A 19,816-nucleotide genomic window follows, 5' to 3' on the forward strand; every position below is an offset into this window, starting at 1 on the left:
CATCTGCTCAAGGACAATCATCATCCACATCTGCACCTAAAAAGAGACAAGGAAAACAAAGGTAAAAACTGAACCATTTCCTTAGTTCTAAAACATTTGGATTTAGTTAAAAAGCTTGCTTGGTCTCTAAATGAACTTTGGATTTAGGCATCACAATCAGTAGTTGAATAACCTAGAAGCACCAAGCAGAGAAAGACTAAGCAAACCCATAACTGAATCATCCAAAGGCACGAAGCACAGAAATACCAAGCAATCCAGGCACGTTTTTTTGCACAGATGGTTGTTTTTTATAAAGGAATTGTAAAGTTATAACAGGTTTTATGCATCCAGTACGTATTTCATGAATTAAATGGATGATGTAGCAGGTTTTTATGAATTCAGTAGGTTTTGTAATGTTGGTTGGAGATGCTAGATGAATTCTGTTAGTTTTTTTAACAAGTTTATGAATTTATGGATAATTAAGTAGGTTTTATGCTTAATTTGGTCTATTTCATGTTTTTCTTGGAAATGATGAGTAGTTTGTGCTTGAGTACACTTGTTTTGTTGTGGTTATATCATTAATTTTTGGGTGAGATTTTTCTAATTTGAGGTCAAGGATGATAATCTATGCTTAAAATGGTAGATCATCTTTGTCTCAATTTTTGGCGAGAAAATTTGAATTTCAAATTTGAAATTTTGAAATTCAAATTACCAAAAAAAAATCAAATATATTTTCTAACATGGATGCCATTTGGCGGGAAAACATTGGATGTGGTGCCACGTGGAATCCATCTGGGCGAGGAACTGGGCCCCGAATCAAGCCAGGTCAGAATTTAACTGAGAAATTCACATCTAAGCTAACAGAGGTATAACATTGGACCAAATTCGTGCTCCCTGCTTGTCAATCCTCCCAAGCATGTCAAGCAGGCTGCATCCATCGGTTTAGGGATGACATTCCCGCACATCATCACGTGTTGCCTCGGTATATATGATGTGTCGGGTTTGGGACATTCCCGCCCATGGTGGCGGCAGCGGCGGAGGTCAAACTATGCCCATGTGTGTTCATAAAGAAGTCATATTCCGGATTTTCAATCGTTGCAGTTTATGTCGATGACATGAACCTCATTGGGACTCCAACAGAGCTTGAGGAAATTGCTACACACTTGAAATTGGAATTTGAGATAAAGGATCTTGGGAAAATTCGATATTGTCTCGGCTTGGAGATTGAGCATTGTTCAGATGGAATCTTAGTACATCAATCAAACTATACCCAAAAGGTGTTGCAACGTTTTAATGAGGATAAAGTGAAGCCTTCAAGTATACCCATGGTCCTTCGAACTCTAAATGCTAAACGAGATCCCTTCCGTCCAAACGAGGATGAGGAAGAGATTTTGGAACCCGAAGTTCCTTACCTAAGTGCAATTGGGGTTTTATTGTACTTGGCTCAGTGCACTAGACCTGACATCTACTTCATTGTGAATATATTGGCTAGATACAGCAATGCGCCCACAGGCACTGGAATGGTGTTAAAGACATTTTCCGCTACCTCAAAGGTACTACGGATTTGGGTTTGTTCTATACCCGCGAATCTCCAAATGTTGCCGTCCCCTATGACCTTCGGATTAATTTTCGCCTTATTGGTTATGCAGATGCTGGATATATGTCTGATCCACATAGAGCACGTTCTCAAATGGGTTATGTCTTTACCGTTGGAGACACCGCTATATCTTGGAGGTCTACCAAGCAAATGCTAGATGCGACTTCGCCTAACCATGCTGAGATTCTCGCTTTACATGAAGCATCACGTGAGTGTTTTTTGCTAAGAAAAGTTATGGAACATATTCGAAGCACAAGTGGTCTTACATCAGTCGTTGACCTTCCTACGACAATCTTTGAAGATAATGCATCATGTATCGAGCAGCTGAAGAAGGGATACATCAAGGGAGACAACACCAAGCACATATCGCCGAAGTTCTATTACTCACACCAGCAGCAGCATCAGAACATTGAAGTCAAGCAAATCCATTCCCAAGACAACCTGGTCAATCTCTTTACCAAGTCATTGCCCAAGTCTACATTTCAGAAGCTCGTGCAAGGAATCGGTATGCGTAAATTATCTGAGTTGAATCACTTGTAATTCTCTTATTTAGAAGTTATGTCTAACTCAGGGGAGTCTCTAGAAGCATACTCACATGATCTTAATGTACTCTTTTTCCCATGATTAAGAGCATTTTTTCCCACTGGGTTTTTGCTACCTAACGAGGTTTTAATGAGGCACTCATCCTGGGATGATCATACTCCGTTAAGTTTACTACATTCGTCCAGTTTGACGTTCGTTTTAGACATTATGCATACTTCTCACTTTTCTCCTTAGTCTATGGGTTTTCCCCATGCCTTGGGTTTTACCATAGCGAGGTTTTGTGAGTTTTACTACAAATGCATACTTCACTTAAATTTGAGACTCACGATCACCCGTTGTGCCGATGACTTTATCAACTATTCTACCTTATCTGCTGAAGATCTGATGCGATTGTTTGTTGAGTATTTACACACTCAAAGGGTAGTGTTGCAGTCATATTTAGAATAGGAATGTGATTGTGTAAATCCTAGGGAATCTGGGAAAGTATCTTAGGGTCTGTTTGGTATCATATTTGAAATTTTTTATCATTTCTCAAAACATTTCTTAAAAACATTTCTTGAAAATAATTTTCTTTAAAACTAAAAAACTTGAGTGGTTTGAGATTTAAATTTTTTAAATCTTACGACTTAAACTAAACAAAGAGATCTAAAAAGAGGGGTAGCAGGAGAGGGAGAAAGAGGAGAGAGGATGAAAGAAAGTAAGAGATGATTGAAGGAAAGAGAAAGAAGAGAGAGGATCAGACGAGATAGAGAGGAAGATGAATGAGATAAAGAACCGAGAGAATGAAGAGAGTGGATTGGAGGAGAGACGAAAAAGGTAAAAAAAAAAAAGGAGAGATAAAGAAGAAGAGAGAGAGATATTTGGAGTGAGAAGGGAGAGGGGAGAGAAAAGAAAGGAGTAAGTTTAAAAACTCTAAAAACTCACTTTTTATGTTTTTAGAGCAATTCCATCCATGGAGCCCTCCCCCCTGGCAATCCACTATTCAATCCACCCTATTGAACAGTAACTGCCTTAAATGAATAGTAACTACCATTAATGAACAGTTATTGTCATTTACATCTCCACCCTTGGAACCCTCCCCCCTAGCAATAAGCAATTAAAATAATAGTTTTTTTTGTTTGTTTAAATAATAAAAAACCCCCTCTCTCTCTCTCTCTCTCTCTGACACAAAAAAAATAAAAAATTGCAAAGCCCTTGGGCCACAGGTTCGTCGACTCCCCACCCCCCCTTCGCTCGGGCTCCCACCGTCGCTCGGCCTCCACAGGGCTGGACCTCTCTCCACCGGGCCTCCGGCCCCTTCTTCTCCACTGTCCCCCGAGCAACCCACATGGGTGGAGTTGCTCTTAGATAATATACTATATTTTTGAGTTAGTCTTGAGTTCAGTTTTTGAAAATAGTCCTACCAAACAAGTTTTTAAAGCTTAAAACTTGAAAATTGTTTTTTAGTTTAAAAAGTTGGTTTCAAGCAGAGTACCAAACAGGCCCTTATATTCCTATTAGGATTATATTACCTATTAAATGTTGTAATCCTAAAGGGAAGAGTTTTACCCTTCCTACTACTATAAATAAAGGCACAATGAGGTGAATCAAACATACCTCACAATTAAATCAATCTCTCTTCTCTCTCAATATTACCGAACCCCTATCTCTCTAAACCTAGATCGTTCAATCAAATAAGCTTACAATAATTGCATATTTTTTTCTTCAGATTTTTATTTATATAATTTTACTTGAGTATTCGAATAAGCTATGTGGGTTTGTGTATTGTTGTTGGACGGCGACGTGTAGGTGGAAGGAACATGCAAACGTGGCAAGCAAGTAATAACCACCGAGTTGCTCTGACAATTCATGTTCCAAAACAAGTATTGACGCGTGACAATTGTAACATCTTGCTTCAACAATGTAACCTAATATCTTTAATAGACCAAATTTTAAGCTTAAATTTGCAACGTATGATCAAGTATATTAATTAATACTTAAACAATAATTTAATATAAGTATATTACTCAATATTTATAATATTTCAAGGGCTTTTTAGTTAAATTGTTTTCAAGGTTGACTTAACTCATCAATTTGGTCCCTCATATATGACATCAATAGACATGAGTTTGTCCACCATCAATCATTTTGGTGTGAAAATTCTGTTAAATAAGAACCAAATGACGAAAATACCTTAAATTTGATAAACAATATACCAAAATGATTTGCAAAATTAAGAGTATTTTTGTCATTTTAGTCTTATTTAATAAAGATTTCTCACGAAATCACCAAAATGATTGATGATAACAAACTCAGGAACCAGTTATGTTGATTTTAAATCACAGAGACTAAAATAAGGAGTTCTGCTAAAACCTACTCCAGCCCTTGGAGTAAAACTCAAATTTTAGGTTCTAAACTTACACCAACTTGCTCCAACTCTTGAGACAAATATGAGTTAAAACCTAAAACTCATTTCTGGGCCAAATTTAGCCTAAGATTTCCTCTGGGTTATTGGGGGCTGGCCCACCATATATTTGTTATTTTTTTTGTTTTATATTTATAGATTCATTGAATCCAATTGCTAAAATATAATTTGATCAAATTCAATGATAAAAAAAAATTATAACGGTCCAAGTTTAAATCCAATGATTAAAGTAATTAAAAATTTTATTTTATATGTTTCATATTTTTTCGTAGTGTTCCATGAGTTTCATGATGCTATTGTAGTGATTTTTAATATTTATAAGAATCTAAATATTTTTAAGTTAAAATATTTATAAAATTAATTTATGATAATCTACATAATTTTTTCTTTTAAAAAAAGTTACTTTAAAAAAATTATCCTAAATTTACTTTAATAATCGGGTTAAAAATTTAACCCAAAAAAGTTAGAGAAGAATAACTATTTTTGGATTAAAATCTAAATTTTCTGAGTTGGAGACGGTGGATCATTTTGACTGAAATGTGTATTTGAAATGTTGGGTCTATTTGAAGGGACGTGTTGTCTCCGCCTCCAACCGAGTCTCCCCCGATTCGATTCAGTGCCCGCTTTGCCACAGATGAAGTACTCGACAAGCATACCATACCGTCGTGTCGTAGAAGGTGTAAGTGCCATTGGAAGTGTTAAATTTGAGTAATAATTCGAATAGCAAAATTTGGGAATTTTGGCCGTAAAAAAAAAAGCTTGTGTGTTGGTTTTGCAGATCAACTGGATCCGGCAGAATTGATATTTGAATCGGGTCATTTGGCAATGTTCACCTTTTCTTGGTTTTTCTGTCTCTGAATCATACTCTAGTGTCAAAAGACGATGAGATTATCTACTTTAAGACATACATACATGTATATAGATAGGATTAATTCTTGGAAACTTGTGACATTTGGTACATTGTTGAAACGCTCGAGGGCAGACAAGACAAGCATCGTGTTCTCTTGTTTGCGCAAATGGCGAAAATGCTGAATATTCTTGAGGTAATTAGTCACTACAAAGTAAATTCAAGAATGGTGTGTGTGAGATCATGTCAGTCAGCAGCATAAGGTGGTGATGCCTTGTTTATGTGCGGATGTTAAGGAAATCAAATGCTTATTTAGGTTGGTTGGAGCCTTTTATTTTTTGCATCTGTTGATTGAGTGAAGAAATATGTTGTGAAAAACTTGAATTCGATGTTCTGGTTGTGCTAATGTTAACCGAGTTATTTCGTCCTTTTGGAAACCTTCACCGCACCGCACCATATAGTATTACCACTTGTGTTCCAACTGTTTGCCTATATTCTCTTGTTGATAACTCTAGATGTGCAGTAAAGGAAATGTAAATACCTACAACGACTTGATGGATAATGGTGGTTAGAGATTTGCAGCAACGCTAGGGACTTCATTTATCACATGAGCTTTCTTTTCTCAACTCTTATGCTTTGTCTTCTTGCAGGGGTCATAGTTTACCAAAGTGATTGGAACCCAACACTGAGACTACAAGCAATGAATCGATCATAGAGCCATCGGTTGGGTCGCGCAAAAGCTCTAAGTTTTGTTTGCCAAATCCATTCCAACCCTAGACTTCCTGGTTTCTTTAGAGCCATTTGTTTGTGTGCTTCTTTGGAGACCCCATGCTTGCTTGTATGGTATCTCTCTTGTTCCCTCTAGTCATTTAAACAAACAGTTGAAGAGAAGATTCTGCAAAGAGCTAGTCAGAAAAATGCTGCCTCTATTCAGGTTAAGGGTAGACAAAAGAAGAAACAAACAAAGGGTATACGGGTGGATACAGAAGGCAATGCCTCATTAAATGATCTAACAAACCCTGCATCTGCACCTCAAGGTACTGGACATGAAGGATTCTTTAGCTGCAACTGGCGCAAAAACTCAAAGGTCGAAGAATCTACAAAGCATGGACGAACCGGATAGCTATGATTTGAATGATGCCTTACAAAATACTGATCAACAAGCTACGAAACCCAAGAGGCCTAAGAGGCATGTGAACGAAAAATCTTGATCCGGCATACTGCCACACTTGGTGTGGTTCCAGAGCAAACCCAGTATCCACCATGGAATTAGTCTGGATCTGATGGTTTCAAAGCAGAACCAAACCTGGGAAAAAGGTCTAAATCAGAAGGTTCTTTTCATGATTCTTGATAATATCATCATGTAATGGAGAAGACTCTTTCCGGTTCAGAAAATGTTAGGCAGTGGCAGGCCAAAGGACAAGGTCATCACTGTATGTGAAATTTGGGGAATGGTGTGTGGCGGATTTTCTGTTTGACACTATGGTTGAGAGATTTTATTGCTTCGGGTGCTTTCGTTGTGATTTGTGGGCAGAAGAATGGACATGCCATTAAGGTTCTTGCATTGTTGCGCAAGATGGATACGACTGGTATTAAGCCTAATGATGTGAGTGCCTTTTTGGCTTGCGGGCAACTAGGGTGTTTGGAGAATGGGGAAGAAATCTACGAGATCATGAGAAAATATGGGATTGTATGCAATATAATGGTTGCCCATGCGTGTCTTGATATGCATGTGAAATGCGGTTGCATTGACATGGCTGAGACTTTGTTTAAGGATATGCCTCAGAGGAATATTAGCATACACTGTAAACATGGAGAGTGGAAAGGCATTGGATATGTTTTCAAGGATGCGAAAAGGAGTGAGACGAAACCATGTCATCTATATGGGAACTTTATCTGCATATAGCCATGCTGGGCTAGTAAATGAAGGCAAGGTTTATTTCAGTAACATGGTCCATTCTGGTGACAAGAATATTCAACCGAAAGTTGAGCACTGTGCTTGTATGGTAGACCTGCCTCTATAATTTCATAAAAAGTTTGCCCAGATTCTGGAGGGTGGGGAGCTATATTGGGTGCCTGGAGAATCCACCAAAATATTGTACTGGGCCAGCATGCAGTTGATTTGCATTTCGAATTAGCTGCTGATATTGGTTGGTATCATGTCTTAATGTCAAACATGTATGTGGCTGCTGGAGGGTGGAACTTTGTCAATAAGGTGACGATGTGAAAAAGAGGCGTCAAGAAAATAGCTGCATACATCTCAGTTGAATGTAATGGAAACTTCCAAAAGTTCTATGGTGGAGACAGGTTGCCAGAGTCAGCAGAAATATATGAGAAGTTTAAGGCCTTACTGAGACAAGTGAAAAGCTTGCCGTCGCATTGTCGTATAAATCTAAGAACTGAAACCCCCGTTAGGGTGGTGAAAATTTGAGGGTGTGATGAGATGACTGCCATAGTTTTTGTAACTTTGTTTTGAAGGCTACCAAAAGCTAGATAGTCATGAGAGATAAAGTCCGTTTTCATCATTTTAGAAATAGAGATTGTTCGTGCAACAACTTTTGGTGATGACTTGGAATTTATTAAGGTACAGAGATGTTAGGGACTTCAGTTTCACAGTAGTAAAAGAAGATGGAAGGTATTTTCCCACTTACTGCAGAGATTAAAGGTTTGAATGTAGATTTAGGGTTGAAGATTCACACAAGGTTGCAACTGATGGTGGCAGCATGGAAGATCTTCAGAGTGCAGTCTATCCAAAAAGGACGATCTTCAGAAGGAGAACATAATTGAACTGAAGCAGTTGGCGACACAGGCAATCAACCTGAAAAATTATTCTAAAGTTTAGGAAAGATGTTCTGGTTGAGAAAATAGCCGAAAGCCTGGTTGTCCATAATTTTAGAGTTTGGTGTACAGTTTTGTTTTTCTCTATTGTCTCTCCATTTTGTTGGGAATAGGTCAGATTTGCGCTAGCTACTGTTTTGTTCACAAACTTTTACTTTCACATTTGAGATTCTGTATAGCGCATACAAGATTTGATGAAACAAGTTTCTGCTGAGAGTAAATGGATTATGTTTTGTTTGTAAATTGCACTTGTTATTCAAGCAAGTTGAATAAAAGGGATGAAAATAAGAAAATTGAACTGATTGAAAAACTTTATTCCATTAATTGAATGAATGAATGAATGAATTGCAATGTATGGACAATTACAAGAGTGTTACAAATATGGATATCATATGAACCGTATATTCTAACTACATTAATTCACATGTGAATGTGGTTTTCAGGAAGGGCTTGAGGCAAAGCAGGAAAAGGACTACATGGACGCCGATGCAGAAACACGGGAGGAGGAGGATGGCGGTAAAGCATAACTGGGGCAGCATGATGGCGGCTCTGGCATGATTGATCACCGGAGAAGGGGTGGCGGATGAGAATGATGGGTCTTGTGGGGACCGCAGGGACAAGAATCACCGAATGAGGAGGAGCTCTGTGTACAGTGTGTACAGAGGAACAAAGATAATTAGAAGCACCACAAATCTTTGGACTAAGACTATATAGAAATCCCTCGTACATTCCAGGCTTCAACCCAAATTGACTCCTCATCTTCAGGAATAACTCAGCCGTCAACAGACTGTCGGAACCCGCTTGATGGGCATCCCCGCAACGCTGCACTCCGAGGATTTTCGCCATTCTTTCGAGCCCAATTTCGCCCCCAAATAGGCCCGGGCAGTACTTGGCCATAAACTTCAAGTCGTAGACCCTCTCGAACAAACGACCTGCCATCTTTGCGAATTCAGTGGGGGAGCTGGGGATGGTCTTCCTCGTCACCAGCTTCATTACATAGGCCGAGTCGTAGAGGCCGTGGAAGCTCACCCATACGAGCCGCCCCCTGTGCACCCTTAAAATCTCAACGAAACCCTCCACAAAAATATCCGAATCGATGCCGAACTTCCCAAATTTCTCGAGATCCAAGCCATTGGTTTTGAGGAGGGCGATGGATTCTGGAACATGGGGGTCGGTTTCCTCGTCAAAACCCCGAAAGTTGAACTCCCAGGTGCCGCCGACGTTGCCGCCGTCGTCGAACAGGGTGATACCCAGTTGGATGAGTTTGAGAGAATCGACGTTAAATGCGAGATCTTGGTAACAGAGGCCCTCGGAAGCCCCTCTGGGGGTGTTGCGGAGAAACCCCGGAAATTCGGTGTCGAACGAGACGATCGGAAAACGGCAGAGACACCGATCGACGGAGGAGATTTCTTGCTTAAAATTGTGGGCCCAAACAGATGTAAGTTTCTTCCTCATCGCTTTGTTCTTAGAAGTAACCAGATTGGTATTGCGATCAAATCGATGGAGATTGAAGGAGAAGAATGAATGACGATCGAAGGAAGAAGAAGACAGTTGTTTTTTCTGCTCTCTATATCTCTCTCTCGCAGTAGCAAGTTGCAAGTGTTTGTAAGAACTCCACTCTTCCCTTTTTATAGGTTAAATCATCAAATCCCAGAAGGAGAAGGAGACTCAGACCGCTTATGTTACCGTTACGCGTTAGGATTTGCCTCCAATTTGAAACTTTGGCGTCAAAGTAGCGCGGTGTGATACTTTTAATTACCAATTTGTCCTTTCTTAAATTACTATTTTCTTTTGTCCTCGTCTCGCTAATGTAGTTCACTTCACTCTACTTTCTCATTTATAATCTTGTTCTCTACTTGCACACTTGTTCTTTTTTTTTTTCCTTTGATTTTCTTTCCATATTTGATTTAGTGGTCAGAATTAAACATGAATGGATGTACGAAGAGAAAAAAAAGTTTGTTGAAATTAGTACCCATACTATTTTAGGAGAATATTTTTGCTCACTACCCTCAAGTGATAGTGATACTTATCACCCTATTTATCACTGTTAGATGAGTTTAAATTTCAAGATCTGTATAGTGGATAGACACAAATCTAAAAATTGAAACTCACCCAACGAAAATAAATATTCATCACCATTGTATTTTCGTTTTCTATTTCAAATGAGTATTACTCTTAGATCAGCATATTCATGAGTAGTGGTAGCAGGGTTTTGCCTAAAATTAGATTTTGATCTTGGTGTTTTAGGGTTTCCCTGCAACGCTCAATTGAAATTGAAACTGGGCTGTCGGATCTCCCTTTGTGTTCATAGTTGGGTACTCCGATCAAAAGTTAAATTTTAAGTGTTGATTTCATTACTTTGCTTACTATCTCTTTAAGACCTTTTGTTTATCCTTAACCTTTCATTGTTAGCCAATACATGAGCCTCGTTCTTAAACTTTTATCTTGATTGTTGTGTGTTTGAATATGTGGAGTTTGAAATTAGTATGAGCATGTAGGATCCCTAGTTCTCGCTTCTAAGAAGTGACATTTAGTTTATGAGATCATATATATATGAAGTATTAGTAATTCTAGAAAGTGTCTTCATTGTTATAACATATGTGAGTGCTAATCTACATGTTTACATCAATCTTCTCACGTATGCTTAGTAAGTATAAAGAGTGTAGCTAGAAAATCTTTGTGAAAATAGAGAGGATATCCGGTAAGGAATTGGTTGAATTCTCTAAGACATGTTACTACTTTCAAATGTTGTTTTAATTGATTAATGGCGAGTTAGTGAGTGGTTGCTGAGGTTAAGTATAAGCTCAAGAGTAAGATGGCTAAAATCTATGTAAGTACTAAGTAGTGATTTTTTATATGTCATGGTTCATTGGAAATCCCTGAGGCAACTGTTGGATGATTTAGGTTTTTGTTTTGCTTGGGGACTAGCAAAAGATAAGTGTGGGGGAATTTGACAAGAGCATACTTATACGACTTTGTTATCTTATTTGTTTGCATTTACTTGGTCAATTTCCATTTGTGATTTAAGTTATATTTCTTTCTATTGTACGTCTAGTTGGTAAAGTTGACAATTAGAGGTCAAATGGAGCAACTAGGAGCAATTTTGGACTTAGATTGGATAACATGCGTGAATAGCATATGGGCGGGACGTTTTTTTAGTTTAAAAGGTGAAATCTGGAGGAATTAAAGTTGAGACTTGGAAGACAAGGAATTAGGGTGTTAAACATGTACTAAAATATGGAGGAATTAAAGTTGAGACTTGGAAGACAAGGAATTGCACAAGGAAGATGAGTCCTAGTTGGAGTGAAACACTATCAAGAGATAAGCAGTTTCTGTGCACCTTATCTTATCTTATCTTATCTTATCTCACCTTATCTTATCTTATCTTATCTTATTTTTGAAACAAAGTACGATATTCATTAGGCAAACAAAGAATACGTACATCTTGAGGATAGTGTGCTCACTAGGCCTCGATAAAAACCTTATCGGAGCTTTCAACCCGGTCTAAGGGAAAAAATGTCCCGCACAAACTGGAACCTATCCTCAAATGAACAATCAACATCAATGAAACAATAAATTACAATCCCTCCTCGACTAATATAACTTGAATCAAATCCAAAGGTTCCTCAAACCACACGCACTCCTGAGAGCTACTAAGACCCATCCTAGCAAGACAATGCGCCGCCTCATTTCCTTCCCGTTGAACAAGGTTGATCATCGAGTGCCGCATGTCTGCAATAAAGCATCTCAAGTAGTTGACAATCGGTCCAAAAACGGAAGAGTCATCCCCCTGCCCCTTCATAGCAGCCATCACCAAACTCGCAGCTGCAAGGAAAAGTCCTAATCATATTCAAACCCTCTCCAACTCTTTCTTTAGAGTCCTAAAATAAGTCTAGCCGCACGATTCCTTTCTCTTTTAGATTCAGCCGTGCCCCATTTAGGGTTGAACGCCCAATTCACATACACATAAGCTCTTCTCTCCCTCTCCTTATCGGTCCTCTCTCTCACCCACTCCCAATTTATTTTGTAATTTTGAAATTCTAGAAACTCTCGATCGAAATACTCAAAATTTTCAGAATTTTCAGTATTGGTAATAATTTGGACCTGTCGGAACTTAACTTGGAACCCCCCATGTCAGTTGAAGGGGTGGCCGTAGGGTTTGGCCCTCCCTTCTTTTGCATCCAAATTCGGATACATCTCCGTGTAATTTAAATTAGATCAGAACATCGCTGGATCCTCTGTCCCTCCCTATTGTCCATAATTTGAAGCATCTCCAAATAAGTTGGAAATTCATGCATCATTTTTTCAACCATTTTCTCTAGTTACCATATTACAGGGTTAAATATTTATTAGGCTGCCATTTTACCCGTGCCTCAGTTGATATCGCGCATTGAGGATCTAATGACGATATCAGCTGAGGCACTTGCAACATTTTGCAGACATCAATTCAATGACAATATCACGCAACGGAATTTGGCAAGAACAGAACTCCTTATGTCAATGTTCCTAACAAATATACAGTGGCTCACTAAACTTAAGCTACGCATACTTACTACTGTCATCTTTTCGTTTCATCACAATTCCCTCCAGAATTCCATCCGTCCCAAAATTACCAGAAAACTGCTGCGGATTAACTGGACCAGGTAGCTGAAACGAGATGGTAAACTGCCCAGAAGGGCAAAGATTCTGTGTTTGCATTTCAAACATCTGAGAGTACCTGTGGACTGTCTTCTCGCCTGTTATTGTCACTCCTCTTATCAATACTTGGCCCTCATTTTCAACTTCACAGCTGAATTCCCCTGCGGATCATCACTCTACATCATTTGATTACGTATAAAAGTGGTAGTATCAAAGAGGCAATACAGGTGGCCACAGAGATAAGTATGTGACTGCGATATGAGAGAGATACAAGAGATATCTAAGTTGTATAGAGAAACTTACTTTCATCTCTTCTCACTCCAGGAAGAGATACACGAAACAGGTAGGAGTCATCACATTCTCCAATGTCAATGAGCCCTATCGTTGGTCCCACCTTCGCCATTGCCGCACTCCCAGTCAATGCAAATCCATCTCTGGTGGCAGCTACAATATTGGACAACTCTTTTTTAGTTGGAAGAGAAGGAAGAAAAATCATAGCACGATCAAGTTTCTCCACAGGCTCAGAGGTTGTTTTATTCGTGTGCGGGGACATATAACTATGCATCATAGGAGTACCACAATCTGGAACATTACTGATAGGTGCTTCAACATGCATAGGTTTCAGAGGATCCTTCAATTCCATGAGATCCTCTAAATGTTTCATTCCCCTAGAACTTTGACAAGAACTAGCAGGAGGTGACTCACCATTGGACTTCGGCTCCTGCTCCAACACATTATGTAAAACACTTCCATCAGGAACAGTATGCAGCCTTGCAGCATCTCTATCCAGAAGAAAATCCTCCAGCCCAGTAAGCCTCTTAAATCGTTCGATATCCTTTGGCTTAATGTAATATATTTCTGGGTTATGAATAAATACAATGTTCTCAAAGATATCATCTTTGTTATTGAACTGTGAATGGGGGTGGAGTAGAAGAGGAAAGAGATCCGTAAACTGAGGGTAATTGGCTGTGGCATCTTCTCTACGGGTACGGAGGCTACCATGGAAGAACTGGCTTAACAAAGGTAATTTAACAATGGCAGATTGGTCAGCCTTCCGAAGAACATAATAGTACACCTGCCCTACTTCTGCCATTTTCAGGCGGGAGCCACCTAGTTGCTCAATAGTATATGGTGGAAGTCGCTCAGCTATTCTCTGCAACACTGACTTTGATGGCCTCTCTCCTTTAAGATCAGGCCCAAAGTAGGTACCGATAATGAAGTACAAGAGAAAGCGCTGATCATCATCTGCCACCCCACTTTGAAAATTGTTAAAATCTAACCCTATGGCAGGATTAGATCCTGTCGCCTGAGACAAGCCATCCATCACTGCTGCGGATTAAAATTTTGGAATCTGCAACAAGTTCAAATTAGTAGGTTCATATAATCAAGCAATTACTGTGACAGTGAAAATATTTTAAAGTTTTATTTCTCTGTGAGACAAATGAATATGGTGCCATCCTTGTTCCAGACCAGCCAATGTTTTCACTTACATGGATTAGCTCTCGTTCTTTCTTCACATACCCCGCAACCACCCACTCACACATAAGAATGCTGTGAGACATTTGAAACGTTACCACCAGCAATCAAATCCCTTTCTCTCAACTCACCAATAGCATACTTTAACAAATACAGTCCTTCTTGAAGATTACCCCTATCTCTCTCACCCACACAAAGCAGATCAAGCGCAAGAAATGACAATGTAGTTCACATAGAACACCATTATTAACGGAATTCATATGTAGAATGTCTTAATAACCACTAATATCGCAAAGGAAAACAATCTGATCGGGAAACGAAAGAAAGGAAACGAATGAGGACCCAGATTCAGCATGCATTTGTTGCATGTCTTTCGAAAAGCATCAGTGAAAAAACTGACAATGAAATTCTACATGAAATATATAGAGTGGAGAAACCCACATGCAAATCCCAAAGAAGCATTTCATTTCAGGCTAATCCTGTGCACATGAGTGGCAAGAAATACAAAGTTAAACATATGCAATTCATCAAACACTTATCAGGCAAGTTTTCACATGCATTATCATCACAACAATTTCCATAATTTTTTTTACCAAATTGCAATAAAAGCAACTTGGTTTTAACCAAGTAAACAAATTGGTGAAATAAAACCCAGGAATTATTAAACCCAATTGGTCTTAAGCCATTTCGGAATCATGGAAATTAATTAATGAGAGAAAAGAACAAAAATCAAGCTACCCATTTGCTGCAATGCAGAATCAAAAACAGAGAGGGAGAGAGAGGGAGAGAGAGAAATGTGCTCAAAAATAAACCCCAAAGAGAAAAATTAAGGAAGAGAGAGGAAATGACGGATACCGGTTGCCTGAGTGGAGGAGGACCGGAGGAGCCGCTTCCGCCTGGAGAAAAAGAAGTGGTGGAGAGATGAGCGTCAGAGAGGAAGGAGGAATTGGTTATCGCGTCGGATTATTGCTTTTAGCAGCTGGATGGATGGTGGTTGTAAATTATTGAACAGTGTAAGGGTAACTTTGGAAGATTAGTTGTGTCATTTGACTGGTCAAGCTGGGCTGAAATGCTTTTTGTATTTTTGGGCTCCACTAGGATTAGTCTTAACCTTCGCAGTGTAGGAATATTTATGCTCACTGTCTTCAAGTGATGATGTAATGTTATTCGACGTTCTAGTTATCACAATTTGATGAATTTAAATTTTAAAATCTGTGCAATGGATAGATAATTTTAAAATTTAAACTCATTCAATAAACTAATAGTGGTAAATAGGTGTTGAGCATCATCTTTACTTGAGGATTGTGAGAAAAAATGCACCTTCTGGGGTGTGTGCGATACCATAGGATTTGTAAAAAAACATTGGCCATGTAGTTAAGAATTTTCTTCCTCCATTATATCCGGGGTTCAAACCCTCATTCCTATTTTGTATAAAATTACTAGTAAAATGTGATTCGTAAACAAAGACGGTATTGCAATTGACACCCACTCATTATATTTTTCTACTCACTTTGTATATCAAGAACATTTTCATTAATAACTGACGGATGTAGCGTCACAAAAATGTTGACGAAGTTCATTCCAAAATGCCTAAAAGTGTCCTCGAATGAATGGCTAGTCAATCTCCTTGAAGCGCGAACTCACCAAGACTCGTGTTCTCAAATATATGAGTGAGTCTCACAAGTCACTATCTTAGCAATAACAAATGGAGTCAACAAGGAACAGTCTACTTGAATTGTTCATGTGAATACCTTGAATTATTCACAACACCCCAATGTTTTATTCTGCATTTTTATGTATTTTCTTTTTAAACACAAAAAATTTTAGTGTGTTTAATGAGCATTTTTAGAGTGTCAATAACAACACCCCTTAAAGTAATATGTAATACAAAATGTTTTTTTTTTTAATTTTATTTTTGTATAATCAAACTTTGTATAAATGAAATAAGGACAAAGGTCCAATGTCATTTTTACACTAGGACAAACTGGTCTTCTAATATTTCCATTGTTTTAAAAATCTCCATCTAAGCACTAGGCAGTAGGTCACAGTCCCGATTGATCCCTAGACATTTGAAAATTAAGAAAGAGCGCCTAGACCAACTTTGGCATCCACCTCGTCCGCTTAGGCGCTTGCCTAGCCTGTCTAAATTCGCCTAGACACCTGTCTAGGTCACAAACTTCACTTTGACAAACAATCGGTAATTCTCATTTTGCATTTTGTTTGTCAATAAAATATAAAAGACCTGTTAAATGTTTAAATGATACTCATTATATGCTTGTTCCTTAGATTTTCAATATATTATAATACTTTTATAATCTATATGTCATATTATTTTGTAATTTATGTATCCCAATAAAATTATGAATTTTTATAGGTATAATAAATTTGCTTAAATCAACTAGTCCGCCTAGACACTAGCCTAGCATGTTTTAGAACCTTGAATATTTCATATTATGTTTAAAAATTGAGAAATATGACAAAGAGTTGAGATCTCCTCAATCCTAAGTAGCAAGGCAACATTATATATTCTAGCATCTCTCTGCCGGAAAGGCAAAGCTAAAAAAATGTACAAGATGTTGGAATCATGCGGTATAACATTTATCAATAATTATATATTTACAATGTAGCAAATCCAGCTCAAATCTGTTAGCGAGGAATAATTATATAGGTTCACGATCATATGCATCCGACTTCCATGTCTCCAGTTACTCGTGCATCGTTTCCTGTCGAAACAAAAGGAATTAATTACATACACGCACAAAATCAGATATAGATATTAACTGGATGCGCCATGTATGGTATAAAGCTTAACAAAAGCATCTAAAACGGACTGAAAATATCAAACTGAAAGACAAATCATCCTTATGACCCCCTTTTCAACAACCAATACTGCAAATGTGTATTTGCGAAAAGAAAATGGAGGAATTTAGTGAAACTAAAGAAAAGTGTTTATAGTTATTCGTAGTATCGTACTATCTAAATTTGACTCAGTCAGTCAAAAAAACCCAGGTGATTGACTTCTTGCAGGGATATTCAACTTCTATTATTATTATCATACAATTTTTTTGCCTCTTGACACGCTCTGAATGCACACGGGCGAGAAATTTTGGCAACAAACTGATTCACATATAAAACGCAAGAAAATTTCACAATGAACAATCTTCCCAGTAACTAAAGGGAGATAAACTATTGCTCAAACCAGTGATGCTAACAAGAACACCTACATGTTGGGGTTGTTTGGCTAGATAAACAAGCCATGGATGTGATGGGCATAATCCCACGTTGGAGATGTACCACAGCAATCGACAAGTTAAAAGTAGGTGGTCCACAACTAAGAGCTACAAAACCCAAACCTAGATGAGTCCACCGGGTCTAACTCAACCCGGTATTGGTTCTAGGTGCTTAAGTTAAGGTGCTGCATCGGAACTAGGCATGGGACTCACTTGATTAAATGCAAGCAAACCAATGGTCAAAAAGCCAAGGTGTCAACTCAAGTAAAATTTGTAGAACGACTAAAGGTTGGCATAGCATTGTGACCTCATCAACCCAAGTCCAATAATAAATTCAGTTTTTATCTCTCTTTTTTCTTTTCCAGAATAGATGCTATGCTATATTTTCTAACATATCATAATATTTTTTTCTATAGGAAGCAAATCCCCAATCTGAAAGGACGATGAAATACCACTATAACTTTTTCCACACAATCCCTACAAGTTATAAGTTATAACTCACTTTCATTTTCTCCAACTTGTCATCACCATCTCTCACTGCCTGAACAAGATGCTGTATGCGGTATTGGAGCTTTGCATTTTCAGCAGCAAGCTTCTTGTTCTGCAAGTCACCAAAAATGAAGAAAAAAGGATCTTCAGATCTCCTCAGTACTTTCCAACTGAGACAAAAAAAAAAAAAAAAAAAGATACAATTGATGCAATAATACCTTTTCTTCTTCTAAAGACACCTTCGCACATGCATCTTTTATCTGTGACTGGAGTTCGTTGATCACCTTTGAAGAACCATCTGTTGCAGAATCTGCAAGGTTCCATAACCAGCATCCAACAAAAAAATTTAAAACAAAAGAGAATAGAGGAAAAGTAAGGTCCTGTGTTCTTGGCCATGAACAAAACACTATTGCGCAATGGGTGCCATAAAACCTACCCTTCTTGCTTGCGAGGGCAGCTTCAAGTCTTGATAAGCGGTCCTATGTAACAAATATGCCAAGTTAGCAAGGTTACTGTGGAAAAACCAAAAGTTTCAGTCATCAAACATGCTACATAAACTAGAAATATATACTTTTCTCGTAGAAAACAGCTCATCTACGAAAATGATAAGGGCTACATTGGAAGCAATGAAACAGAAAATTATTCCAAATAGGAGAAGGTAAGTTTCTATCATCAAACAATACATAATCAATCAAATATTATTCATCAGCATATCACTAGTCTGTGCACGATAGAATTTTATGCCTACTTTCATAGAGTTGGCTTTCAGATCAGTTGGAGCAAAACAAATAAGAATGTGGTGGTAATAAATCCCTTGGGGGATAACGATAAGTCAGAGTGAATCGACAATTATTGAAAGCTGTGAATTTAAGAACAAGGTCCTGAAACCATCACTATCAAACTATAGCTTCAAAAGCTTTAAAAGCTTCTCAACTACAACTCTATAAGTAGTTATGTACTATCAATGTCTCATTGGAATAATGGAATGTGAAGGGTAGACATTATTTTTGCATTCATGAATTACAAATAATATTACGTTTCCTTTTGTTTTGTACTTGTTGAAACAAAATTATCGATGTTCTTTCAAACAAACTTATGCAGAAAAGTAAGGGATTCATTTGTTTCTTCCCAATCATGGACTTGTGGTATATTTCAAATACCATTAGACAATTGCACTGAACATGAAGACTTGTAAACACAACAGTTCTTAATCCAACAACTGAGTGAGAGAAATTGAGACTTATCTTCATCCACTGACCATGAAGATGAAACCCTAAAATTTTTATTTTGGTTACATTAGAGGGAATCGAACCTATAAACTTTCCTAATCCAAACCCTAGACTTCCTCTTCTTAATTAAAGAACCTACAACATATAACCTATCCTAATCGAACCCATGATTCTCAGATACAAACCAATCAAAACCCAAATCGCCAATTACTGGCGCCATTAACGCTCCACCTTCACGATAAATATATATATATATATATAGATATACACACACACACACACGCATGTATGTATATATACAGAGTTGAGCAGAGTTGAGAAGCAGAAGGATATCAAGGCTACAAGTAAAAGGTGGGAAACATACCTCGGCTTCAGAGGCCCTCTGGTAAAAGGGCTTCAAGGTCTCTTCGGGGACGCTTCGACTATCACTCTCCGCCATTGCTGGAGGTTGGTTGGGTGGCCCTACACTCTCCGATACGACAGAATAGGGCGCCGCAGTGTTCAGGTTCTTCAGAACGGCTTCAACTATTCAAACTGATATTTTTT

General features: G+C 38.1%; 3 protein-coding genes and 1 long non-coding RNA gene across 9 annotated transcripts; 1 reads left to right on the forward strand and 3 right to left on the reverse strand.

The window, feature by feature from the left end:
- Positions 1-5,049: 5,049 nt before the first annotated feature.
- LOC126594597 (uncharacterized) lies at positions 5,050-8,518 on the forward strand. 2 transcript variants are annotated; one of them, XR_007613341.1, is made up of 3 exons: positions 5,050-5,202; positions 5,302-5,686; positions 6,021-8,518. It is a non-coding gene; the product is annotated as an uncharacterized LOC126594597 (long non-coding RNA). The 2 variants fall into 2 exon arrangements; XR_007613342.1 differs by having other exon boundaries at positions 5,302-5,566.
- Positions 8,519-8,628: 110 nt separating this feature from the next.
- LOC126592127 (putative CCR4-associated factor 1 homolog 8) lies at positions 8,629-9,663 on the reverse strand. Its single transcript, XM_050257881.1, has one exon. It carries the CDS (start codon positions 9,661-9,663, stop codon positions 8,629-8,631), a length of 1,035 nt encoding a protein of 344 aa, XP_050113838.1.
- A 3,017-nt stretch (positions 9,664-12,680) lies between these two features.
- Positions 12,681-15,291, reverse strand: LOC126594587 (increased DNA methylation 2-like). 5 transcript variants are annotated; one of them, XM_050260952.1, is made up of 4 exons: positions 15,178-15,272; positions 14,337-14,397; positions 13,150-14,197; positions 12,681-13,007 (listed from the first exon to the last, which is right to left on the reverse strand). In XM_050260952.1, exons 3-4 carry the CDS (start codon positions 14,168-14,170, stop codon positions 12,748-12,750), a joined length of 1,281 nt encoding a protein of 426 aa, XP_050116909.1. In that variant the 5' UTR covers positions 14,171-14,197; positions 14,337-14,397; positions 15,178-15,272; the 3' UTR covers positions 12,681-12,747. The 5 variants fall into 5 exon arrangements, with proteins under 5 accessions (XP_050116909.1, XP_050116911.1, XP_050116908.1 ...); XM_050260954.1 differs by having other exon boundaries at positions 13,150-13,290; positions 13,552-14,197; positions 14,337-15,269; XM_050260951.1 differs by lacking the exon at positions 14,337-14,397 and having other exon boundaries at positions 15,178-15,291.
- A 1,533-nt stretch (positions 15,292-16,824) lies between these two features.
- LOC126594593 (uncharacterized) lies at positions 16,825-19,816 on the reverse strand. The gene is made up of 5 exons (XM_050260971.1): positions 19,635-19,816; positions 18,478-18,520; positions 18,260-18,351; positions 18,055-18,153; positions 16,825-17,045 (listed from the first exon to the last, which is right to left on the reverse strand). The coding sequence occupies exons 1-5, from the start codon at positions 19,707-19,709 to the stop codon at positions 17,028-17,030; spliced, it is 327 nt and encodes a 108-aa protein (XP_050116928.1). The 5' UTR covers positions 19,710-19,816; the 3' UTR covers positions 16,825-17,027.

This window comes from Malus sylvestris, chromosome 12, assembly GCF_916048215.2.
Source record: "Malus sylvestris chromosome 12, drMalSylv7.2, whole genome shotgun sequence".
NCBI classification, from domain to species: Eukaryota; Viridiplantae; Streptophyta; class Magnoliopsida; order Rosales; family Rosaceae; genus Malus; species Malus sylvestris.